This window comes from Gouania willdenowi, chromosome 5 (assembly GCF_900634775.1).
Source record: "Gouania willdenowi chromosome 5, fGouWil2.1, whole genome shotgun sequence".
NCBI lineage: Eukaryota > Metazoa > Chordata > Actinopteri > Blenniiformes > Gobiesocidae > Gouania > Gouania willdenowi.
In genome coordinates, this window is record NC_041048.1 from 25,881,749 (window position 1) to 25,909,357 (window position 27,609).

The 27,609-nt window shown below is 41.0% G+C and overlaps 1 protein-coding gene across 1 annotated transcript in view; it reads right to left on the bottom strand.

Annotated features, from left to right (window-relative positions):
* Nucleotides 1-15,467: 15,467 nt before the first annotated feature.
* The window catches only part of loxl2a (lysyl oxidase-like 2a), a 34,999-nt gene continuing 22,857 nt past the window's right edge, over nt 15,468-27,609 (bottom strand). Inside the window, exons 5-14 of the mRNA XM_028447555.1 lie at nt 26,060-26,276; nt 24,974-25,157; nt 22,223-22,374; nt 21,979-22,146; nt 19,366-19,531; nt 18,995-19,235; nt 18,598-18,713; nt 17,961-18,097; nt 17,586-17,697; nt 15,468-16,495 (exon numbers count right to left, since the gene is read on the bottom strand). Of these exons, the coding sequence (XP_028303356.1) occupies nt 16,425-16,495; nt 17,586-17,697; nt 17,961-18,097; nt 18,598-18,713; nt 18,995-19,235; nt 19,366-19,531; nt 21,979-22,146; nt 22,223-22,374; nt 24,974-25,157; nt 26,060-26,276 (1,564 nt within the window). The 3' untranslated portion in view covers nt 15,468-16,424. The remainder of the gene's footprint in view (nt 16,496-17,585; nt 17,698-17,960; nt 18,098-18,597; nt 18,714-18,994; nt 19,236-19,365; nt 19,532-21,978; nt 22,147-22,222; nt 22,375-24,973; nt 25,158-26,059; nt 26,277-27,609) is intronic.

Sequence of the window (27,609 nt, forward strand, 5' to 3'; positions counted from 1 at the left end):
TCTGTGCATTGTTGGCTTCCTCTTCTTATTTGTGTTGGATGTTTTCTCTGTTCTTCTCATTGCAAGCTTGTCATCGTCCGCCACTGGCAGAAAATCGCAGGGCAATAACATATTTCTGTGAAGGACTCTTGTCTTTCCTGGGCCTTTCTCAACTTGTACCACATATACAGGACTGTCTTTGTGTTTCCTTTCAATGACTACGTAAATTTGATCCTCCCATTACGCTCTCAGTTTTCCAGGTCCTCCTCTCTCTCTGTAGTTCTTCACCAGCACTCTGCATCCCGGCTGAAGCTCTCCTCTATAGCTCTTCCTGTCGTAGTGTTTCTTTGCTCTGTTTTGCTGGTTCTGAACAGTCTTTGATGCTAACCTGTATGCGTCTTGCATCCTTTTTCTCCACTTACTGGCATAGTCACTGTGAGAAGTGCTCTGGTCACTTGGTTTCAGGCCAAACATCATGTCAATTGGAAGTCTGGGATTCCTACCATAAAGAAGGTAATATGGAGCAAATCCTGTTGCCTCACTGCGTGTACAGTTATATGCGTGCACAACTTTCGCTAAGGAGCTCTTCTAGCCAGCCTTGGCTTCCTCTGTCAGGTTCCTCAGCACAGAGAGCAGCGTTCTGTTAAATCTCTCGGCTTGACCGTTCCCTGCTGCGTGATAAGGTGTTGTGCGGGAGCCTTGAATGCCACTATATTCTTCCAACTTAGAAAACAGCTTATTCTCGAACTCTCGACCTTGGTCGTGGTGCAACTTAGCAGGAAACCCAAAGTACGAAATCTCCAAAGATCTTTTCAGCCGCTGTCTTTGCTGACTTGTTGGTGCATGCATATGCCTGGGCGAAGCGTGTAAAATGATCTACCACAACGAAGATATATTCAAATCCTCCTTTACAGCTTTCCAGATGCAGGTAGTCGATCGATACCATTTCAAATGGGTACGTGGTCATTATATTCACAAGTGGTGCTCTGGTTAACTTGTTAGGACGTTTTCGCTTCAAGCAGCTACACACTTTGGTCACATAATGATCTACGTCTCTTTGCATATGAGGCCAAAAGAATCTATTACGAATCAAGCTTAGTGTTCGCTCAACTCCAAGATGTCCCATCTCCTCATGCAATTCTCTGTAAATCAGGTGATGGAAGGTTTTGGGTAACACTAGTTGATCTCGAGTCACTGACTTTCTGTACAGGATGCCATCTTTTGTCATATAAAACTTATTTTTGTCTCTTGCCAGCACGTAGATGTCATCACGCCTGTCTCTTTTTTTTACATGAGGCCAATGTCCTTTCGTGACATACTCACACACCTTTCCAATGACTGGGTCATCCTGTTGTGCTTTTTTCAATGTTTCTATGGGTATCTCTTTCACTGGAGATGTTATTCTTTCACTCTCTACATCATTACATGCTGCAGTGATTGTAACTGGACACATCCAGGGCTCATGTTCACATGATTCAAGTTGGAGCATTTGTGTAACTGTTGTGATTACCTCTGGTTCCATTTCCTGTGAGCATGTTTTGATGTACTGCTCTATGTCCAGTGGCATACGTGACAAGCCATCCGCATCTCCATTGGCTTTTCCAGGCCTATACTTGATGGAGAAGTTGAAATCTGCAAACTCAGCAATCCACCTGTGAGTTGTCGCATTCAGCTTTGCTGTTGTCAAAACATAAGTTAAGGGATTGCTATCGGTGTAGACAGTGAATGAAGGTGCATAGTACAAGTACTCTCTAAATCTTTCACAAATCGCCCACTTCATCGCTAAAAACTCCTGCCTTGTTGTCTCTGGTACAGCACTGCACCAAGCCCATCTTGTGAGGCGTCACAGTGCAGCACAAATGATTTCTCAAAATCGGGGTAACCTAGGAGAGGTGGACTCAGCAGGTAATCTAAAAGCTGGCAGAGCACTTCCTGGTGGTTGTCTTTCCAGGTAATCTGCTGACTTGAAGGTAACTGGTCTGTTTTTTTTGTATTTCCCCCTACTCCTGATCACCTTTTGTTCTTTGACTTTACTACTTGCATTATTCTCTTTGGCCAGCAAGCTATATAGTGGCTTAGCAATGCGTGAGAAATTGGGAATGTACTGGCGATAGTATGATAGGAACCCTAACATTTTTCTCAAGTCCCCCACAGTCTCAGGCTTGCAATCTTTAAGTGCTTGCACTGGTGCTATCTCAGCTGGATCCATGCAGTAGCCATTTTTTGATACTATTTTTCCAAGGAATCTAACTCTGTCTTTAAACACTTAACACTTTTTAGCTGTCAGCTTCACTCCGTGTGCCTGATAACGACGTAACACTTCTCTCATATTGTATAGATGATTGTCAAAAGACTTACTGTGGACAAGATTGTCATCCAAATATGGCTGTGATGATTCATCTCTCAAACCAGTGAGGCACTCCTCCATACTGCGCTGAAACTCTGCTGGAGCCGAGGATAGGCCGAAGGGAATCCTGACCCACTCATATACAGTGAAGAAAATAAGTATTTGAACACCCTGCTATTTTGCAAGTTCTCCCACTTAGAAATCATGGAGGGGTCTGGAATTTTCATGGAAGGTGCATGTCCACTGTATGAGAGATAACCTAAAAAGAAAAATCCAGAAATCACATTCTATGATTTTTCAACAATGTATTCGTGTGATTTTTTTCTTTTTAAATACTTTTTATTTTAGTTGACTGCAGAAATACATTAAAATGGTAAAAACATAAACCTTTAATTTAAAAACAATGTTGTAACTATGCCTAAAAGGTGCAATATCGAACTTTGGGTGTGTTGGAGAAGTGAACCTTTTATAAAGTATATTCTCATACCTTAATAAACAAACTTAACCCAGATGAAAATTGAATCCCTGGAATATTGAAGTTAGAAAGAATAGAAGTAATAAGTACTAACAACTACATGTGAAGTACTGTAGAGAAAAAACTGTTTTATTAACATGCATGCTCTTCATGATCTTTTGGATGAGTTTAATACAAAAGTCTGTAATGTCATAGATGTGGTTGCTCCAATCAGAACTAAGAAAAAACCAAACACACAGAAAACACCTTGGAGGAGGACTGAGATCATGCAGAATTTGAAATCTGACTGTAGAAGAGCTGAGCGTAAATGGAGATCAACAAAACTCCAAATTCATCTAGAACTATACAAAATAACTATGCAAAAATTCAATGATGGCTTGTTCAAAGCAAGGAAGCAATACTTTTCTGAAATTATTGCCAAAAATGTCAACAACTCTCACGCGTTGTTTTCTGTAATTGAAAAGCTCACAACCCCCCCAGATCAAATAGCCCCTGAATTACTGTCAGCTGGAAAATGCAATGAATTTGCTGTATATTTCAATGAAAAAAATACAATCAATTAGGTCAAACATCAGAACAAACCAGCAAAATAAAAAATAGCTTGAACAGCTTCAACCACTGAGGGATGAGTCAACTACAATGTTAGAGTTTATTACAGTGAACCCAAAAACAATAGAGAAAACTGTTCAGCAGCTGAATCCATCAACATGTTGCCTTGACACAATACCCTCAAACTTGTTTCAAACTGTTGTAAAGTCAATTGTCACTGATTTGTGTCAGATAATTAACTGCTCATTCCAATCAGGCACAGTACCAAAATCCCTGAAAGTAGCTGCTGTGAAACCTCTGTTAAAAAAGAGAACACTGGATGCCTCTATACTGGCTAACTATAGACCAATCAGCAACCTTTCAATCATGGCCAAGATCATTGAGAAGGTGGTCTTCATCCAAATGAGTCAATTCTTAACATTCAACAAAATATTTGATAATTTCAGTCAGGTTTTCGTTGTCATCACAGCACTGAAACTGCTGTTATCAAAGTGATCAATGACATAAGGTTGAACACTGATTCCGGAAAAGTATCTGTTCTTATTCTATTGGATCTAAGTGCTGCATTTGACACTGTAGATCATACAATTTTGTTGCACAGATTGCAAACATGGGTTGGACTAAATGGAAAAGTAATGCAATGGTTTAAGTCCTACTTGGAGGAGAGAAGCATTGGAAACTTTGAATCTGACAGATTACCAATGTCCTGTGGGGTTCCTCAGGGCTCTGTTCTTAGACCCCTTCTGTTTAGCCTTTATATGCTTCCTTTAGGACAAATTTTACAGAACTGTAAGGTTGATTATCAGAGCTACGCAGATGACACACAACTATATCTATCACTGACCCCAGATGACTATGGTCCCATTGAGGTGTTGTGTGACTGCTTAGAGTAAACTGCTGGATGAGTGAAAACTTCCTTCAACTAAACCATGACAAGATGGAGGTGATTGTCTTTGGTAACAAGGAAAAGAGGACTGCTGTCAGCAAGTATCTTGAGACTCGATCTTTAAAAGCTAAAGACCAAGTCAAAAACCTTGGTGTTCTGATTGACTCAGATCTTACATTCAGCAGTCAGATCAAATCTATCACAAAACAGCCTTCTACCACCTAAAGAACATCTTCAGAGTGAAAGGTTTATTGACTCAGAAAGATCAGGAGAAACTGGTCCATGCTTTTATCTCCAGCAGACTGTACTACTGTAATGGTCTTCTGACAGGAATCCCCCAAAAGAGCATCAAACAGCTACAGCTGGTTCAGAACACTGCAGCTCGGGTCTTAACCAGAACAAAGAGGTCAGAACACATTAGTCCAGTTACACTGGCTCCCAGTCAGCCTCAGAATAGACTTTAAAGTTCTGCTGCTGGTGTATAAATCTGTGAAAGGGTTTGGTCCAGAATACATCAGTGAGATGTTAGTCAGGTATGAACCCAGCAGGTCTCTCAGATCTATGGACACAGGTCAGATAGTGAAGACCAGAGCTCACAGTAAATATGGTGATGCTGCGTTTAGTTGTAATGCTGCAAAAAAGTGGAACAAACTGCCAGCAGAGCTGAAGTCAGCATCACATGTGAACATTTTTAAATCAAAGTTAAAGGCACTTTTTTTCTCTACTGCGTATGATTGAGAGGGAGATTTTTGGTCATGTTGTTGATGTAATGTGTTTGTTGATGATTTGAATTGATTTTACTGATGATTTTAAATGTTCTTATTGATTTTAAACAATTGAATGTTTTATCATGTAAATCACATTGAGTTGCCTTGTGTATGAAATGCGCTATACAAATAAATTTGCCTTGCCTTCAAATGTAAACAAATCCCACTCCCCACAAACTGTATAGTGCACAAGGTCAACAAATGGTGGAATACCAGCCACTCATGACCCGACATCCATTTTGTATTAAAACTTTGTATTTCAACACCTGAGGTCATTGTACTGGGCCCACGACACCTTAGAGAAACCTATGCTAGCCTAACTGCCCTAGATGGCATTACTCTGGCATGAAGCACAACTGTTAGAAACCTTGGGGTTCTATTTGATCAGGATTTATCCTTCAACTCTCACATAAAACAAACTTCAAGAACTGCCTTCTTTCATCTCCGTAACATTGCAGACCTATCCTGTCTCAGAGCGACGCCGAAAAGCTAGTCCATGCTTTTGTTACCTCTAGACTGGATTATTGTAATTCTCTTTTAGCAGGCTGCCCGAGCAAGTCGCTTAAGACACTTCAGCTGGTTCAAAATGCTGCAGCACGTGTACTGACTAAAACTAGGAGAAGAGATCACATTACTCCTGTATTAGCCTCTCAGCATTGGCTTCCTATAAAATATAGAATAGAATTCAAGATTCTTCTTCTCACTTATAAAGCCCTAAATGGACAGGCACCAGTCTATCTCAAGGAGCTTGTAGTGCCATACAATCCCCCCAGAACACTACACTCTCAAAATGCTGGCCTACTCGTTGTTCCATTTGTCTCTAGAAGTAGTATAGGAGGAAGAGCTTTCAGTTATCAGGCCCCACTTCTCTGGAACCATCTACCAACCACGGTTCGGGGGGCAGACACCCTCTCTACCTTTAAGGTTAGGCTCCTCTTTGGTAAAGCTTTTAGTTAGGAACCAGCTCATAGCTCATAGTTAAGATGGAATAGGCATAGACTGCCGGTGGGGGGGTCTGGCATGCTCGGTTGGAGAGAGGTTGGAGAGGGCATTAAGAGAGAGGTCATTTAGGTTAGAGAGGGACCGGAGAGGGTCCCATTCCTCTCTCTAACACTCCCTCTATGTCTGCTTCTTTCCTTGTGTGTTTCCTCCTGTACTCCTTCTGGCTTTTGTCTTGCAGGTCCGTGGGATCCTCAGTGTGGAGTTACAGAGTCTCAACAACTCTGTCTCCACCCTTTCCTCTGCACACACCCAACACAGCATAACGTGGATGGCTGTTCATCATAGGAATGGGATCCACACAAGGTTCCTGCTGCTTAACAGAAGGTTTTCCTTGCCGCCATGATGAATTCATGTTGGGTGTGGGATACATATGTATGTGTATATACGTATATATGCATATGTGTGTATCCATAAAATGAAGAGTCCGTCCTTAAGACTGCTCTACTGTAAAGTGTCTTGAGATACCATTGGTTATGATTTGACGCTATACAAATAAAAGATTGATTGATTGATTGAGATTGATTGATTGATAAATATTTCCACTTGTTTGGTTTTTTCTGACTAATTTTACAACTTAATTTTAGCTCTTATTGTTTGTTTTGGGCTGTTCCGTTTGTCTTCTCCGATACCAAACCATAACAATCACACTAACGTAAGCACATAGTCAATTGTTGTTTGACACAATATCACGATATGGTGTTCATGGGAAATGTAGGATTATGTAATACATATGATACTTTGATTATTAAGCAAAGTAAAGTAATAGTGAAATAATAAGTATTTAAGTATAATTTTAGACTGGTAAATCAATAGACTCAGTACAACTCAAGGAGAGAGGGGCAGAAATTGAAGAAACAGACAAATTGCTTTTTAAAGGTACCATGTATTATGTGAAACAGACAAAAGACATTTAAATACATCAAACATGACTTTTAATGGCCATTCAGTGCATATGTACAGTGTCAAGTATCTATAAAGAATATTAAGTTCCTGAGAACCCTGTTCTAAATCAAAATATAGAACACTTAGAAAACAAATTATTCAAGATTACAATACTAATAAAGAAAAATCAAATAATAATTCCTTGGATCCGTGAATTCTGATGTTCAATTGTCCATTTCCTTCACACACAAATTAACAGTTCATTGACCCAGGCAGGAATTTAGAGTCCAGAGGAAGGTCGTGTGCATGTGTGTGAGAGCAAAAGTTCATGTGCTACAAGAGCGTCCTATCGCCCGGATTAAGCAGGAGGTGGGGTTCCATGCTGGAAGACCCCTATTTGAAGAGTCACACCTCTGCATCTTTTGTTGTAGTGCACTTTCCCCTTCCAGCTGGACTGCTGACTGTTAGCGTTCACAATTCGATATGCCTCTGTAGGAGGATGAGTTATTAATGATTTGTTATATAAATAAGAATATTAATTATGATTATTAATATTACTTCAAATTTTGCGGGGTGCCACTCTTTTAACAGGAGAAATATGTCTACGTTTTAAGACTAAACCCATCAATGTGTAACCAGGGAAAAGTGAATTTAAACAGCAACATCTACACCATAATCACAGCTTTAATGAATCAGAGGAATCACTTACGTTTAACCTTTTATTCAAAATTCAACAATTAACACAGGCAAAATATCAATTGAAATGGGATAATTAAATCATGATAAAATGCATTTCTAGGCTAATAAAAGTGAGGATTATATGTAATAAAGTGATATCACTATTCTAAGAGAATGCTAGTCTACTAAATATTGAATAAAAATGCAGGATACATATTCGAATAATAAGATCATAAAATCAAAGAATAAAATCATAAAGAGAGCTCATAAAACAAAGGGGAAGACAGACAGGGGAGAACGAAAAAACATGAATGAGATGAACTGTGTGTGGAACATGTTGTGAGTGTATGTAAGTGTGCAGTCATGAAAGTATGTATGTGATCTATTGTGGATCAAGTTTGCTGATCTGAGTTTGTTCAGGTACCTTGAAGATGATGCCAGGGTTCGACCTGGAGTTGCTGGGTTAAAGAAATGCAGTAGGACGTGCCACCATTGAGTTCTGTTGCGTTTCAACAGAGTATAGCCCTACAGCCGATCCAGGCGGTTCTAGCCTTCGCAGTTGGGTTAGTGAGTGGCTCGTGGCTTACCACAGTGGGTTGCGAGCTGGGCTTCTTTCGGCTGTTACGCACATCACTAGATGCTGGGTTTGTCCGAACCAAGCAAGCTGTCGTTTCCAAAAATCTAACTGTTTCAACTACAAATAAAATGAAATAAATGAAAAGGTGGGGAAGGGACACGCGTTGAGCATGAAACGCCAGTGTCCCAAAACTGAAATTTTTAAACTTTTAAAAGATTATCTTTGAGACTCACCTCCCAAGGGGGAAGCTTCGTTGATTGGTTTAAAGTTGTCAGCATCTCCGCTGGCTTCCTTTGGGTGTGTCTGGGGTGTGTGTTTATGTGAGACAAAAACAAACAGGAGGGATGATTCCTAGATTTACACATAAACCATAATAATGAGTTCAGCATATTCAAATGATCTTTTCAACATCATATCTTGAAATATCATGTATTATGAAAGAGTTTGATACCAAACACGACTGGAAAATAGCCTAGTATTACTTTACGAACCGGTTAATGAACTTTACTTGTAATTACTCAAAAACATAAATGTCAAAAATCATGTTATGCCTCTTCTTTACTATATGGTTGCAGTAGCTACCTTAAACTAACTTTTGTGATGTTTTCTGGTATTTTAAGCACTTTTTAAATGATGAAACATTTAAAATAGCATTCTGTGGGTATACAATTATCTGAAAAGAGTGGAATAGGACAGACAATATTTGCAATTTCAATTTCTGCTGAAACCATTCCAATAATGTTTTCATTTGTAACTTTCCAAACATAATATAGTTTCTTTTTTCTCAATTCTTCATTGGGACACATCTCCGACAAGGGGCCTGGAAAGTGTCCTTCTGTGACATTTCACCACAGGGGGTCAGGGGTCAGTGGGAAAGTTCTGTGATCTTACAGTATCCCAAAGGTATCTGTTTGTAAAGGAGGGGGAAGACGAATGTTCTTCCCTCGTGTGGAGTTGTAAAAGAGTTTGTGCTGAACGCTTCAAAGTGTTGGGCCAGTCTTTTGGCTATTGGGTTCAAAGGCCGCATAGTGGGGGTTAGCTATGCACCTCAAAGTGCAGTTATGTTGTAAACAGTTTGTGATAAAGAAACAGGCTCCTTGGTTAATTCCTGTTAGAAAGAGGGTCTTTAGGCCTGATGTGGTTTGGTTCCCTCCACCTCAACCATCTTTCTTTTCCACTTTTCAGCATAACCTTGTTGAGTTTCAGCTTCTTTGTTTGTTATGAGGCCAAAGAGGAGGTCAACGAGAAGGCGAGGATGATGGCCATACAAGAAATAGTGAGGGGGAAAGCCTGTAGCCTCGTGCTTTGTACAGTTGTATGCATGTATGATGTGTGGCAAGTGATCCTTCCAGTACTCTTTGTTTTTGTTTCCCAAGGTCCGCAGCATTTGTAGTAGGTAAGTAAGTAAGTAGTTTATTTATAAAGTGCTTTTTGCAGATAAAATCACAAAGTGATTGAGTGCATAAACATCATAAGAACAGCAACATTAAAGGATAAATAACATTTTTAAATCCAGTTAACTAAAAGCTTTTCTGTAAAGTGTAGTCTTCAGCAGTTTTTTAAAAATGTCCACACAGTTGAGCTCCCTGAGAGACTGGTGCAGGTTATTCCAGAGTCTGGGAGCTACAGCCTGGAACACCAGGTCTCCTCTGGTTTTAAATTTAGTTTTTGGGGTCTTTAGGAGACCCTGACCTGAAGACCAAAGGCATCGCCCTGATGAGTAGGGGCACAACAAGTCCGAGATATATTTAGGGGCATGACCATGTAATGCTCAGAACGTGAGAACTAATTGTGGCAAGAGGGAGTTACTCCCCCTACCACAGGGGCAACTAAGTAATTAGTGCACTGCATATAAATGCACCCAGCTGGCCTCTTCTTCTGTCTCCCTCTTCCTCCTTCACGGAGTTGACGTGTGTGTGCGCGGGAAATCTGACGCTGTGCCTGTGCGGAGCCGTGTGCATAGCAAGGTATGCATGCACTGTTTTTGATCCTCTGGGCACTGTGTTTACCCCCGTTTCCCTCCGATGTAGTGGTGTGGCTGGGAGCGGAGCTGCTTCCCGGAGCTCGTGTGTGCGCGCAGTACTAATCCTGCAGGTAGGGCGCTGGATTGTCTGCCTTATGGTGAGCGGAGGATGGTCTGGAGAAGTTAATTTAAAACTCTTTTCCAGCCCTCCTTTGTGGAGTCTGAGCCGTATGTTTACTTCCTCCTGCAGCGTGATTACCCAACCTGACAGCCGGGTTGTAAGTACAATTTCAGCCCAAACTTGTGCCTGGGACAGTAGCTGGCCTCCGCTGCTTAAAGCCGCAGATTCAACGTTTTATCATTTACTTCCCTTAAAATTTGTGTTTTCATAACCCAATGTGTTGAGTTTTTGATATAATATTTGTTCATTCTTATTTTCCATTTGTGCTGTTTTTATGGTTTATTTGGGTTGTGCTCATTTGTTTTTTTTGATTGTATGAGGGCTGCCATTTCTGTATGTTTGATTGTGTTTTCTTCTTGTTTGACAGGTGCTGGGAGCCTGTAGGCGACAGCGGTTCCATGGTGGTGGTTCCGTGTGTTTCACTTTGTCTGGTTGCTGTCTCACGGGTGTTGTTGAGTTTGGATCCTCCCCTTTTTGTTACCGCTGTTGTGGTAAGCCCCAGCCCTGTCTTTCTTTCCTTTGCAGGTCCTCGTACCATCTGTTTTCCTGTGTTTAGTTTGTTTTAATTATTGTTAATAAAGTAGTTTTAATTGATTGGAACCACGTTCTCTGCCTGTGGGTTTTATTCTGGACGTTGTGCCCATCTTGTCAAGGGTTATATCCTGGGGTGCAGGCCCCCAGGTGGCATTGTCCTCAAGCATTGCTGCATAATATTTTATGTTCTATGCGAAACTTAACTAGAAGCCAATGCAGAGTAGCAAGAATGGGGGTGATGTGGGATGTTCTAGAAGCACCAGTTAAAAGTCTGGCAGCAGCGATCTGAACGATCTGGAGTCTGTTTAGGGTCGACTTATTAAAACAAGTAAAAACAGAATTACAGTAGTCAATACGAGATGATATAAATGCGTGTATGACCAGTTCCAGATCTGATTTTGATAATAGATGCCTCACTTTAGAGATATTTCTCAGGTGGTAAAAGCAGTAGGGTCCGATTTAGTCTCTCAGCAGGGTTGCATTGCGGGTGATAGGAGGAAGTTCTGGAGTGGGTAACGCCTGCTAGCTGTTTGAGCGTCTTGAATAGTTTGTTTTCAAACTCCCGGCCCTGGTCGTGGTGGAGCTTGGTGGGGTACCCAAACCTGGGGATGAAGTCATTGAAGAGCCGATCAGCAGCTGTCTTACCCGCTTTATTTTTGGTAGAGTAGGTCTGGGCAAATCCGGTAAAATGGTCTACCACTACTAGAATGTACTCGTTTCCTCCCGGAGAGGCTTCCAGATGAAGAAAATCTATGCAAAAGAGTTCAAGGGGCGAGTTTGACGTTATGCTGCCCATGGGTGCTCTTTCTGGTACGGCAAGCTTTTTCAGCTGTTATATACTCTTCAATGTCCTTTTTCATGAAGGGCCAGTAGAAGCGCTCTCTCGCTAGACTCAATACCTTTTCCGTGCCAATATGATCATTTTGTCATGCAGATGGATGAAAGCTGTTCGTTTGTAAGTGGCAGGGAGGACCAGTTGTTTTCGGTCAGAGGTTTTCCTATAGCGTAATCCATTCTCTATGTGTAGCTTGTTCCACTCTTTAAGGAGTCTCTTTGTGGCTGTGTTCACTCCCCCTCCATTGTACTCTTTGAGTGGTGTTATTTTCCTTTAACTCTATCACTTTTCCAATTGCTGGGTCTGCATGCTGTTCCCTCATCAATTCATTATGACTTATTGTTTGTAGGATCTCCATGCTGAGCTGGTTTGGCGAAGCTAAGTTGAGGGCTGTCAATGTGCGTGACCCACACCCTACCACCCTCAACTTTCCATTTTGTTGTTGGTAGAGGACTGCTCCCAGGCCTTTCTGGGAGGCATCTGTATGGAGCACAAAAAAGCATGTGAAATCTGGATATGCTAGTACTGGGGGTGAGGTGAGCATATCTATTAGGCGTTCGAGGACCTGCTGGTGTTCCTCATCCCACTTTACTGGGGTTCAGGGCGACAGCTGAGGACCTTTAGTCTTTCCCCTTAGTGCTTTGGGCTGTGGTGAGTCTGACTTTACCTGAAGCAGGTCAGAGAGAGGCTTGTCAATGTGCGAGAAATCCTATAAGTATATGTTCGGTATTAAGTCAAGAACCCAAGGAACTGCAGAAGATCTCCAATGGTTTGCGGTGTGTTTTCTGCTTCAGGGACTGCACCGCTGCCAAATCTTTTGGATCCACTCTCACTCCTTCTGCTGACACCAGCCGACCAACATAATGTACCTCTCTACGAAATAACTCACACTTCTCTGGCTTCAACTTGACGCCAGGGCTTGGAGGACTTTGCAAATTTGGCGAAGCAGAGCACGTCATCCAAATAGGGAATGCAACATTTGTCCCGGAGTGTGTCGAGCCTCTCCCCATGCTCCGCTAGAATGCTGCTGGTATCCTGACCCACTTGTACAACCCCCAAGGAGTCGTAAACGCTGCCAGGTACCTTGATTCTTTAGAGATGAAGCCTTGGTGGTAGGCCTTGCCTTGGTCCAGGATCAAGAACCAACTGTGTCCTCCCAGTAAGTCTGTAAGGTCCTGAAACTGAGGTAGGGGTGTCTGGAACTGTTTTATTGTTCAGGAGCCAGTAATCTATACAGAGGCTTAAGGATCCGTCCTTCTTCCTGACACAAATGAAAGGTGCAGCGTAGGGTGACTTGGACTTCACAACCCATCCTTTTACCAAGAGCTCCTGGATGTACTCTTTTACTTCTCTGTATAGTAGTTTTGGGATGGAGGCATAGACACTGGGATGTCATCCTTGAGCTTTATCTCCATTTGAAAACTGGGGATACATTCATTGTCACCACTATCGCATGAGAATGCTTCAGACTCTTCAAAGAGTACTTATTTTACCTTCAGTTGTTGCTGGGGGTCCAGGTTGTCTTTGCCAACGCACTGTAGCTGGGTCACAGTCAGTTCTCCGCGGAGCTTGGATGAGGTTTACCAAAGGCACCACTTGTTCCTCTTCCACCCCAAATGCTCTGTGTAGAAGGCTGATAACTGTGGCAACTTCATCACCAGAAAGTTCTTGACTGTTAATTATTGCTTCTAGTACATTTGCTCCTACCAGGGGCTGGGGTAGTGACATTTGGCTGACAAGAAAGTGGACTTGTATGGTGAGGTTGGGATCATCATTACCTGAGAGGTTGACAGTAAGTTCAACCTATCCATCGTAGGGGATGGCCTGACCGCTCACAGCATTAACATCCAGCTCTGTATCAAGGAGTTCCTGCGGTGGTCCCACTGTATAATTGGGAATGTGAGTATCAGCCCATTGTTGACTAAGATGCTCACCTGTGAGCCAGAGTCAAACACAACTGTCACTGGATATCTGCCAACCTGGCATTTAAGCTAGCTTTTCTTTCCGATTAGCGGCGCTTTGCAAGGACAGGGGCCTGAAGCCTATCATGATTGCTTTGAGGGAGTCAGGCCTACTGGCTGGGACTGGGGCTGTGCACCGGTCTCTGGCTGTCCCTTGGCAAAGAACGGGTCCAGTTTTCCTGAGACTTAGTGCGCATTAAGCATCCCCCTGCCCAGTGTCCAACCTCTCACACACAAATCAGTGGCTGCACTCTAGTAGGTCCTGTTCTGTACATCTTGGGCAACGAGCTGTTCTTCCTTTAACTTGGGTGGGGGATTGCCTCAGCAGGTGTTGAGGGGGCTTAATGGAGGGGGTTTTAGCTGGAGGTAGTGTGGTACTGGTGCTATCAGAGGACGGGTGGCCTGAGCATGCTCAACATGTTGAACATCTTACCCTTCTCATACAGACTCATCATCCAGCAGGTCTATGATAATGTGTACAGTCCAGAGGTGCTTGACATCACTGAGGAATATCTGCACACCAGGCTCCTGGAGGTGAGACTGAAGGATTAAAGAAGTTTCATCTTTTTTTAACAAGTACCAGAATTTCTGTATTAAACTTTCTTTTTTCGCAGGGTGTGAGAAACATTGCTAGTGTATGTCTGGAGATCGGCTAATTCATTGTGGCCCCACACCATCAATAGTTGCGAGAGAGTCCTGGCTTTTGCCATGGAGATTGACTACGCTTCCCTCTGGCAGATAAAGTATGTTATTGATGCTCATTTTGTATTTGTTTTAGTTGCAGGAAAGGTTTTACATGGGATAGAAAAAACAGATGTATCTGTTTGATTTCAAACTATTAAACGTAAAGGATCATATTTAGATCAATATCACTTGAAAATCATTAAATGTAGGAGATGCTCTCTATGCCCAGGCTGATAGTCTGGACATGGTTTGCGTGGCTTGAATGATTTATGTTGCTTTCCATCAGAGCTCATCCAGCCGGTAAAAGAATGTCCAAAGACAGACTGTGCTGTGGCCAATCGGATTGTGACCTCAGCCCTGGGCATTAGAGGAAGAGGCAGGAAGCAGCAGAAGAACACAGCAGCCCAATGAATCTTATAACACTGTTACGTGCACCACAGGGGAGAACTATGTCAGTTCTTGGTACCAAAACATTAAACATGATCAGAATTTGTTTTTTCTTCTTCTTTTAAACATGACTGTAACAGCTGCCCTGGATAGGTGATGTTCAGTGCGAAAATATTTTCTTGCTGAGAACGCATCAGGTAAAAATCATAAATAATTAAGTGGTTTAAAGACCAGAAGAAAATCCCCAAAACTCCAAAAACAGACTTAATATAAATCCAGCAAAAACATTTTACATTTTAAAAGGCAGCAATAAAACACTCACTCAACATAAGGTTTTTCTGAAATTTAAAGCAAGAATAACTTCAAGGTGAAAGATTCTCAGGTCGTCACTGTAAATAAGAACTGGTTCTCGGTGACTAACTTGGTAAAATAAGATTAAAAAAAAACAAAATTCACTTTTGACAATCTTAGATAGCTTTGACAAAGTTATTTTTGTCTCATTTTAAACTTTTTTCTGTTTTCTTTACTGTTTTTAAGATCAAATTAATACCTCATTAGTTTTGTTTTACAATCATCATTAAAGTAACATGTAAACCAATTTTACATTCATTTTGTAAAATAATTGCAATAATTTATAGATACATACATAAAATAAATATTTAATTTAAGTTCTTAACTCATAAAATTACAAGTTTTCCCTGTATTTCGATGATACATTTTTTATTAACTTATAAACTGTCGATGAAAAGGTTTTTAGGAAAAAAAGAAGCCAAAAAAAAATTAAACCTTGTCATCACACTTTAATGACATTTTTATTTGCACTTGAGTCCTGTTTTACTCAACAATTGTTTACATACACTTTAAAAATGCTTTTCCACCATTTTCATTTTAAAAAAAAAGAAGCTTTTTCACATTCAGCCATGCATAAACACTGCAGCAAACAAAGACTCTTACAAAATGAAGGATCTTTGAATAGCTTCACTCACAACAAAGCCTGAAGAAGACTTTTTCACAAACATCTTTGGCTGTTACAGTATTTCCACATTGCTGTTACTGTCCCTGACGTTAATAAGTTAACAAAACATACACACTGATTAGGAAGCTGGAGGGGTGTGCAAGTTTTATTGCAAATAAAGCAGCTGCTGCAGCAAAGTCAGAAGTAAAGCTAATAAAAAAAGACACAAACTCCTGGATGGTAGAGAACACATTGGTGACCAGTTCACTGTGGAATTCACTGTTTTAAGTCTTCAGACTGTCATCAACACTGCAGAGTTCAGAGACTCAGACCCACACATTTTGTTAATCACAATCAGGTTTTTGAACGCTTCCTACAAACAAGCAGAGTTCCTGATAACAGGTGCAGTAGGTGTGCTGCTGCTGTGGTGGCTGAGAATATCTCAGTAATTTATACACCTGTGCCACAGTCAGGAAGTTAGAGTAAAACACACTCAGAGATGAGTCTTAGCACCAGATTCAACGTGAGGGTCGATCTTAAAAGAAGGCATCTGTAACAATGGTATTTTAGTCTGATAAGGCAGCACCAAGTCAATGACTGTTAATCCTATAGTAAGCACACAGTGGACGTTGTTGATCTCTCAATCTGTCACTGTCCAGTTGAGCACCTGTTGAGTTCATTGCCCAACAATAAAACCAGCTCAGTTCCAATGAAGCAAACAGCCGTCTGTAGTGGTTGTCTGTATATCAGACTGTGGACTGGCTGCAGCACCCATGGCACCTCTACCTGTGGGAGAGCTGGTTGGTCATTAGTCCAGGAAACGGTTCTTCTGTGTCTGAGCTTCGTGTGCCACCTAGGAAATGAGATGAAGAAGGGGATTAGAAAAAAGATCTGCCATAAAGCAAAGGAAATCTTGAACTTCTCAATTGAACGGCTGATCAAACTAAAGAAACCAGAGTGAATAGTTTAAAATTAATGGCGTAGAATTCTATATTTGTGGTTGATCTGAGGTGGGCAGGATCTCTGTTTAAATTAAACTGTTTGTTCTTCTTCCCAGACATCTGCCTCCACTCAGCAGCTCATCTGTAAACACTCCTCAAACTGATGGTGCTGCAGGCTGACAGAAGGGGGCACCCCAGAGTCATGGAGCACCCTGGATTCTGATTGGTCTCTGAGCTGGATTAGGATACTGTGCAATACCTGAGCCCTGAACTTTCAAACCTAACTTTAGTGTTTCCTGTTGAACTCTTGTTATAATAAGATATAGATATATAATAATTAATTCTAAAAAGTACTAGTTCTGTGCATTGATTGTTTGATCAATATGTTTTGTCTTTGGAGACAATGTTCGTTACTTCCTAGTTTGCAATTAAAGTGCTCTACTTGTTCTTTTAACAGGATGTATGTTTTTATTAACTATACACAAGTGTCACCTTCACCTCAAAGAAACAACACTCAACATAAAATATTCATATTTTCAAAATGTTTCATAGCATATTAATTCCTTTCTTGTTGTTTTTGGGTTTGATTATCACACTCTGAGGCAAGAGAGTTTTCTTTAGTTTTTTACCTAAGTGACACTAATTTTAAGTATCAAGCAACAGTTGAAGAGATGATTGGTACAGTTATTATACATGCAAGTTCATATGTAACAAAACTGAAACATACTTTTAGAAGCACTTATTAATATCAAATTTAGGAATAAAATTGCCAAATGGAAAATGAGATTAAATTAATGAGTTTTCTGTGCATTCCCATGTAATAAAAATGTTCTAAGTTTACAAGAAATAAGAAAGCAAAAGTTGATGGTATATTACAGTGTTTTCAAACTTTTTGAGCGATGGCAAACCTTACGCTTTCAGAAAATGGTTGCATTACATAACCAATCTCTCTTAATTTAACTGATGTAATGCTGTCTGAAAAGTACAAAGTAATGCTCTTACCTATGACACAGTTGTACATCCATATCCGATGTCCGTCGTACCGCGCGCGACACTTCATAATGTTGTTGGCGTAATCTGACTCTGCGACTTCGTAGTTTGGATTTATGACGATCTGAAAAACAAGAACCAAGACTTTTTAGATGATCTAACCATCAATGAGACATTTTATCATGAATAGGATTAAAGTGTGTGGGTTGATCATCATAGTAATGGTAGTAAAAAGTTTTTAGGGAAGTATCCTCAAACAGCCCCTGCTCACATGTTTCATATTGATAAATGTACAGTATGTTGGTCAGTGAGAGCACACTGGCTGCAGATGAGACAGATTCCAGCTGCAGAAAAGAAATGTTGACAGAGAAGATCCAGATGTTTTACCTGGAATATGTAGTCCCCAGGCTTTACATCAGTGATGTCTACCCACTGACAGTCTATGTCGTGTCTGTACGTGTCCCAGCAGCCAACTGTGATGCCCTGGGCTCCAAAGTTTGCACATTCGTATCTCTTCTGAATCCCTGAAATACAAACAGTTTGATTTTTCTATGATGTCATTCAGATATGGGTTTACCTGGACATTTCTGTCATCCTGGGGTCAAGGTAAACCATCTACCATCTGTAGTATGCACTGCAATTTACATGAAGTACATTTTAATCTAAAGTGCATTTTACAGTAGACAATAGGACATGTGAATTATAAAGACAGTGAATTGCAAGTTTGTATAAAAGTTTTTGTCAAAAACCTTTCAAAAAACATACTGGAATAATGTGTTTGTTGAACAAATTAATTCTTAATTGTGGTTTTATTTTGATTACATGATGCATGAGTAGTGTTCTAAGACACATACATAATGTAATCCATTACAACAATACAAGCCTCTGGTTGGTTTTTGTCTAAGTTACTTGAGCAAATTTGATTCTGTAGATAGATTTTTTTTGGGGTACTTGGTATGCCTATGTTCATCATCATCATTTAAGCACAAAACCAACGAGTGCTACTATGGAAAGCGTGAGTTACCTTCGTCACAATGTGTGTCCTCCAGGCAGAAGCTCGCTTTATGTCCTTCTGCTACTTTGGTTCCGTTCAGATTCATCAAGTCATAGTGGGTAAAAACCTCCATGCTGTGGTAATGTCTGGATACACAATGAATAAACGTGATCAAACAACATTCAGATATGACACCATGGGAATGAAATAATTACTCCAGAGGTGAAAGTAACGGATTGCAAGTACTCACACTACTCTAATTGAGTTGCTTTTATGGGTACTTACTGTAACTATGAATCCCTGTGTGTATCTGACCAGCGACTAATAATCAGTGTCTCCTACAACATGCAGACACTGAGGTGCACTGAGATATATGACCTTGGTTTTGATTTGATTGGTAAGAAGGTTGTTCGTGCTGAGGTTTCACCTGTGACATTCGTGCCAGACCCAGGAGTGATGAGCTGCCCGCGGCCTAAAGTCTGACTGGCCGTTGTTGTGGATCTGGGAGGAGAAGCGCAGAAGTCGTCGGTAGGAGGTGGAGTCGGCTTGTTCAGCACTGCTGGACAGGCAGTGCTCCTCGTGGGCACACTGCAGGGCGTACATGGGCCGGTCCTCCAGGTAGGTGGTCTGTTCCACCACCTGAGAGCTCAGGACCAGGTCTGGGGCCGCTGGGAGAGAGACATGTAGTTAATAACAGTCCATGTGAAAGCTTCTTTAAATAGTCATGTCAGAGATGTGAGTCATTAAAAAACAATTCAGATTCAGATTAGTGCAGCATCTGTGTTCTGATGTTCTTACTCAAGGTGCACGAGGCTCCAGCTGCAAAGCGTCCGCCTCCCTTAGGGCACTGAATATGTTTCCCGTGATGCAGACACTGGTCCAGAGTCAGTTCTGTTCCTGAACATCTCACCCCACTCATCACCACGGCCTCAGCTGAAGCATCCCCCTGCCAGTACCATGTTTCCTGATGATACAGAAACCATGGAGAACAGGTTGGTGAGATGGAATATTTGGAGATTGATCTCTATTCCACCTTGACCCAAATACTGACTCCGTGGGCCACACCAGCAAAGGTGGAGTATACATTATCTATTATATTATCTTACTTTTTTTTTTTTGAAGAAACAAAGCCTTTTAAACAATAACCTATTTATTAAAGCTAACATCATTTCTTAGAACCCACCCTTTAAAAAGGCTCCCCATACTGTTTAGCAAAGAAGTACCAGCAGTGGGGGCTGGTTACGGCATGTGTTTAATCTGAGGACATCATGCAGATCTCATTAAGGAGCACACACACACGCACGCACGCAAGCACGCACACACACACACACACACACACACACACACACACACACACACACACACACACACACACACACACACACACACACACACACACAACCATCCTCACAGCAATGACTCAGTGCTTTTTAGACAAACTTTCAGTGATGGAATGTTTCCAAGCAGTGAGTTAAATGATTAGCACTGAGGAGAATGACATGCACTCACCAGTACTACTGGTTGTCATTTGTTCCATTTGCTGCTGTGGTTTTTCCTTGAGGATAACGTAAAACCCAGACAGCAAAGAGTCTCCAATGCGCATTAGGACCGGCTGTGAGATACAGTAACTACCAGATATTCAATGCTGACTCGAGAACCTTTTCTGTGTTTTCTGTATAATCTCCTCAGTGTGTGTGGTGACAAAGGGACCTCTTATTATTTACTAAACATTTGATTAGGTCCACAGATACACATTTAACTGGATAAATCCGTTTTACCAGATCTAGTCCAAGTTCCAGTCATAAACCCTCCTGTGGTTTCAACCTCCCAGTGATTCACTCGCATATTTTCCAGCCTTGTGCTATCTCAAACCGCTATTTCCAGCCTCTGCATACGAGGAAAATGATGAAAACAGAAGGTAGAGGTTATTATCCCAACACCTCTTTCACCCGCAGGTAAATCTAGGGAAACTTAAGTGGAAAAGGACTGTGTGACGTTGGTGGAGGGTCTGCTGGACTTCAAACAGGAAATCAAAGTCTTCTCATTACTCCTGCTGAGGAGCTGAACACTCACGCATGTCATGGGTCTAACATCACTGACCTGCACACGGAGCTTTATTTTGCCCTCTGGGATCAACAAAGCTAGGCTTGTTAAAGTGGGAGTTAATGACGCACACACACACAGCTTGTCAATTTAGAAACTATGTATGTCAAAAGGGAAATTTTACGAAAATGTAAAATGTAAATGAAAAAATCTAATAGTGTATATTGGCGTGTACACATCTTATTTATATGATATTAAATTAAATATGATTCTATATTTCAGATTTAAATTTTCACTCTGAGGAAATTTATCTGCGATCCATCCATCCAATGTCATATCACAAAGGAGATTCTAGGGAGAATTTGCAGCAACTTTTGGATGCTATCACTTTCGGAATTCAGGAAAATAAAAAATATGGTTCAACAAAAATGAATTATCACTGAAACCTCACATTCAACATATCAAATCTAAATTGTCTTGCAGCATCTCAGTCCTGGCTAAAGCAAAACATGTTCTGGATCAGAAATCACTCTACATTCTGTATAATTTATAACTTATCTAAATTACTGTACAGAGGCAAGGGGAAAAGAGCAGAAAAGAGCAATCAGAATTGTTCATTTTGTGGATTTTGGAATTCACACAAATGACTTGTTTTTTAGATCCAAAATTCTGAAATTTCTTGACTTGGTGGAGCATACAACAGCACAAGTGTTACATAAAGCAAGGAATTATTTGTTACCAAAAAATATTCAGGATTTCTTTCATGAAAGAAAGGTAGGTTTTGATTTAAGAGGGAAATAAAATTTAAAGGTTCATGGTGTTCGTACATCAATGAAAGGTTTCTATACTACCATATGTGGAGGTAAACTGTGAAACAGACTGTGTCTTGAATTTAAAATAATTTTGTTTAAAAAGATGCATAACGAAATGATTCTTCAGAGGTATGTTGATAAATAATTAGCACAAGGTGCTCGCTTGTTATATGGAGTTAAAAGTTGTGCGATATGGTACATTATTTGTTATTGTAAAAAACTATTATTACATGTTTCTGTGTGAGTATTATATTACATTGATTGTTTATTCACATAATAGTTTTCAAAGTGTTAGTAAATTGAGATTTTATTCAAGTTAAAGTTAGGAAATCTAGAAAAACTTATAGATAAGTTTATACTTCTTCCTACTCCTTTTCGTTCATGAGATGCATAAGAATTTGAAGATGCTAGATACAGTTTTGTTGTTATTTCTTGATGTTTGTTTGTTTTATATTTATTTTAAAACAGTTTTTTAGTTGGCATTTACATGATCAAAATAATTAAAAAAATCAAATCAAATCAAATCAAAGTGGTCTTAGTGGGAACCATTCCTCACCTGGAAGGCATGACTGGCAAAGCCTAGGCCCAGCTGTCTGCACACCACCATGGCCTCCATCGTCCCCCAGCTATCACTGCACACTGAGCCCCACGCCAGAGAGCCATTCCTCTCTGTTAACACCTCCACACGGCCCTCGTACGGGTTACGGCCGCCACTCAGCCTAAGCTGTGGAATAAGATGGATTAGCATCTGTTGTATAGCTGCATAATGTTGGAGTGTTTTCTGATTGACAGTCACTCACTCTTTTGTTGAAGCCCATCGCAGGAATATTACACTTTACAGCAGCGTCTTCCTCGTGGCTGCAGCCCAGAGCCTCACTGTTGAAGCGGCACTCAGTTAAAGACTTTTCAAACCCGGAGCACTCCACCTCGTTCATGACCACTGGTCCGATCCCTGAAGAAAGACATCAAACAAAGAAAAGAGTATCAACCAATAAAGTATTTAAACCAAACAGGTCAAAGAGAACACAAATCATGAGTATACACACTCCAGTACTGTAGGTGGTGATATGCACCTATTCAAGTTGGTTGCAACACACCAATAACCAAGAAAGAAGAGAACAAGATCTCAGAGGAGCTCCATCCACTTTTGGAAAGGTGAAATTTGATCCATGACTTTAAACCAGACTAAACAAATACAGATGAATGAATGATCGAATGCTCAATATTGTCAGGAAGGATCGTCTTAAATTGCTGGACAACTGTCCAGTAAATAAAACAGCATCAGCTTTGCCTGCCTAGGATCATGATAGGACAATCAGTCCTTCCAGAAACATGTGTAGGTTCTCCATAATTACACAGTACAGGAAACCAGCAGTCAGCAATGTCAAATGAAACAACATCACTTAGAGCCTATTAAAAAACTCTCTCAGTCTGGAAGATTTTCCACAGTAACGTGTGAGCGCTCACTACATGCTGCTTTTGTTCCCATGTGACGGAGCAGGAATGTCTAAGGGCTCTGAATGTAGTGACGGATAGAGAGCCAGGGACTAAACACACAGCACGATGAGCACAGAGAGGCTTTGGTAGCACAATTAATTCAGATCTCACAAATGATTGTTACATAAATCAAATCTTAGAAAATGATCAAGCCCTGCACAGAAAACTCTTCAGGATGAAAGAAAATGCTAAAGCTGAAGGTGAATAAAATAAGCACGATGATCATAAATGATTGATAGACTTTCATCCAATGTAAGAAAATGCACTTCTGCTCCTAAAGAAAATAGACTCCACAGACTTAAAAAACACTGTGTTAAGCTTTTTCATCTCCATCTGCAGCAAAGTTTTTGGATTCAGTGGTCAACTTGAAAAAAAAACCTGTCCACAGCCCAAAAATGAATTCCTCTACTAAACTCATAAAAGCTGTTTTTCTTCACTGGAACATTTTGTACACTCTTTTACTATGAAGTGAAAATAAGGCCAAGGTGAAGACAGTCAATGCCAGTGCACATGTGATTCTTAAAGGTGGTGGTGTATTTAATTTCACATAATCAGGTTTGTGGGTCAAAGCCTACACATTACTGAGCTTGACCTTACATTCTCTAATGCCTGCATGTGCTGACACCAGGTCTAGACTCACTGAGGTGAGACTGAACTCAGTGGCCACAGATTAGGCGGAGGTGAAGCTCTTTGGTTTTGATTGACACCTGCACTCCTACACATGAATCAGGTTTCACTAAAGGCAGGCATACACTGTGCAATTTTTGGCCCATTTGAGCCGATTTTCGACTCGTGCGACTATTTTGTGGGATCGTGCGAGTCTCTGCTCGATCGTGTGTCGTGCATCGTGTAGTATACATGGGGTCACGAGAAGCGATTAACATGTCATGACCAGCTCCCGATCAGCAATCGTAGGTCGTAAGGAAATCAAACATGTTTGAAATCCAGTTGCTCATTCTGAGGGTATCTCACAGTTGAAGCAGTGTCACGGACCGGTTTACCTTAAACTCTCACACTGCGCATGCGCGACCACCGTAGGACCGCTGTAAAATTGACGGACCGTACTGCCCACGTCTGTCCAGCCAGCTCCTGGTCCATCACATCGCCGTGTTTTCTTTTTAAAGCTCTTTTTGCTGAGATTTGCGAGTGTCTCTCCACTTTCAGATTCTTCTTCTTTGTCTGTTTTAATGGCGACCATTTAGAGTTCTTCTTCTTCTTCTAACTTGTACGTTGCATTTCCAGAAACAAGACCCTGACGTGTCGTGTATGATCGTACAGTGTGAGCAGTCAGATCGTGTCAGAGTACAACGATTCAAAAAATCACACAGTGTATCCCAGTCTTTAAAGAAGACCTGTTTGTTGATACCATAAGGCTTTGTAATACAGTTTGGGTGATTCAAACCACATTCAAAGCTTTACTGAAGCAGATTTATAGCAAATATTTAGGTGTAGAGAGGAGCTCTAAAACAATCCTCACGCACTTCTTCGTCCATATTATTCACCAACAACCCTACGCCACGGCGACCGTGGCTCAGGTGGTAGTGGGTCGTCTTCTGATCTAGAGGTTGGGGGTTCGATCCCAGTACCTGACTATGTGTCGAAGTGTCCTTGGGCAAGACACTGAACCCTAAGTTGCTCCCAGTGGTCGACTAGCGCCTTGCATGGCAGTCTGTCCCACTGGTGTGTGAATGTGAGAGTGATTGGGTGAATGAGCTGATGTGTAAAGCGCTTTGAGACTGCTTCAGTGTGGGGATAAAGCGCTATATAAAATCAAGTCCATTTTACCATTTACCATTTTTACAAACTAACCAAGAAAAAGTGAACAGTCTTTGAGAAAGCTAAAAGCTCAAAAAGGGATGTATGTGTTTTTTTGATTGTGCAACAACTTGGATTAGACCTCCACCTTTGTTCCATTAAAAATTGACAGTTGACATTATACCTGAGGCATCTACAAATAAAACTTGCATTCAAATACATTTATTCTTTAATGCTTGTTAATAATCCAGATTCATCTACACATTCATCTTACTACTTTTTATTTTTTGTGTGTGTACCTTGTCCCATGCGGGCACCGGTAAATGCTTCTTTGGCGCTGCCAAATCCGAGCTCCCTGCACACCACGGTGGCAGCTTTAAGGTTCCAGTCGTCATCACAAACAGTTCCCCACTCGCCGTTCCTCAGCACCTCCACTCGCCCCTCACCTATCAAGGCCCCCCCTCGTAGACGCACCAAGGGTTGCTAAAAACAGTAAAACAATGGCTGGAATTAGTACAAGCCAGGATGGGATACCTCTTAATAATTATTAATTATGAAACATCAAACGACAATGAACTTTTGCCTGTACATGTTTTAGTTATTTGCCAAGAGAAAAAATGTCCTTCTAAATAAAGTTAAACTATACTAAAAAACATGAAACACTCATGAGATGAAGAACTTGTATCAACCTTACTCTACCTCTACTTTTTAGGATCTAACAAAATATTACATTCAGCCATTTATTTGTTTACTTGATAAATGTTCAGTGGTTTTAGGTAGAGGTGTCCCGATTCGATATTAATATCGGTCCGATATCAGCCAGAAAACAAACATTAGATTTTATCGAACTCACTATCGAAATCACAGATTTTAGCGCTCAGATAAAATTTTCTCCAAAAAACCTACTGTTGCTGACTATTGTTCTCTGTTTGAGTAACATCACTTGATCAAGCCTTTTCTAACATTCCACACTACAAAATAAGTAATAAAAGTATGCATGATTCATGCTGATGTCATATCGGTATCGGCTGATACGCAAGGCTGCATTATCGCTATCATATCGGAAGTGAAAAAGCTGTATCGGGACATCTTTAGTTTTGGGTGCTACAGTGTACTATGGGGTGGATATTCAAATATGTTGGAACAATATGCAAACACAGAGAAAATAGAAGTGAGTATTTCTTGATCCAGAGAAAACACAATGTGTGAAGTTCAACTGCAAACATTAAAACTTGCAGTCTGGGACTATGTGAGTAACTTAACTCAAAACAGAAACACTGATGGTTGGAAAGGTTTGTGCATTAGCCTGGTGATGGACTGGCCTGAGTTCTGAGAAATGAGAGATTGTGCCATTACACAGGCAATGCAGAGACAACCTGACCCACCTCCACCCTGTACGCCTTCCTGTAGCCGATGCTGACACTGGGAGCAAAGGCCCGTCCCGGCACACAGCTGACCACCACAGGCATACCTTGCTCACAGGTGCGGTTTCCTTTCAGCTCAATTTCTCGGCCCACTTTACATTCAGCGAGGTCAGCCTCGTTTCCTGTGCAGTTCACTGAGAAACCCCAGAAGTTCTTCTTCCGACGCTTGGCCAAGAACCTGAGATTGAAAATATAAGCATGCCATTACTCATTACCCATTACTAAATTTGCCTCAAACAATTGACTAAATGAATACTTAGTGGGCTATTCAGAATCAGAATCAGAAATGTTTTAATGGCCAAGTACAGTTTTTAGGACAGTACAAGGAATTTGTCTTGGTAGTTGGTGCACGAAACAAAAAAAAAAGAAACAACTCAGCAACAATAATAATAATGATAAATATAAAGGATGAGGGATAAATAAAGGATAGATAGAGAATAAAGGATAAATAGGATAAATATATATATATATACAGTATACAGTGCAGGAGATAATGTCATCATGAAGGTGGTGATCGGGTGGTGGGGGGGTTCAGTGGGAGACTGGGGGTGTGTTCATGTCAGTGGTGGGCCGTCAGGGCCAGCAAGGCCTTCTCTGCTGGCCTAAACATAATCAGAAAATAAATTTAATTTTAATATATTTTTTTCATAAATATGTATTAAATTATTCCTCATAGTCTTTTCTCTTCATTTCATAGCCTTCCTCTTGGTTGTGCTGCTTCCAGGATTGTTTATTTATCTTATAGCTTTCATCCAATCATATTTGAGCTGTCACGTGTTGCCAGGCTGCACGAAATCTTCCCGAGACCTTCAGAATTAACAGTGGGGGCGCCTGTACACTTAAATGAACTGAAACAGACAGATTGTGATAACCAATCAGATTTCGAGTTGGCGACATCAGGGCCAGCTAGCAGGTATCACGTTGAACGTGACGTCACGTCCTCTGATTGGATACGCACTAGTGAGAGGCAGCGCTATGCAAAGTAGAGTGACGTTAACCAAATGGAAGCTGGTGTCCTGTTAGGTCGTCCAACCCCCGCGCAAGCTAACCTGTCCCAGCCAGGAAAAGGGTTAGTGCGCCACTTTCAAAGCAGCAGCTACGAGCTGTATCCCTGGCTCACAGGTTCAGAGTGACTCGGCTTTCAGCACTAGCCTCCATGTCGATAGAAAAGGACTTATTGGTGGAACTGAGATGGACAGATAAACTGTACAACAGTCATTGAAGTCTTCTTGAGGAAAGAAAGGAGGATGGATTTTGTGTTCAAATAAGCGGGGATAGTCGTTTTGGTGAGTACAAAGCTTTTTTTTCTTCTTTTTTTTTCTATATTTTTGTGATTTTATTTCGTAAGCCCTGTCTTGACGGTCTGGTGGAGCGGTCTGCGCCGTGCCGCGCCGGGCACGGCCTGCGCTTTACCGTCGAGTCAGAGCCCATAATGTGCCGGTTCCTGGCTCACCTGTGACTTCAGTGAAGGGACTGAATTGTTTCGCTTTAATCTATATCAAACGTTCAAG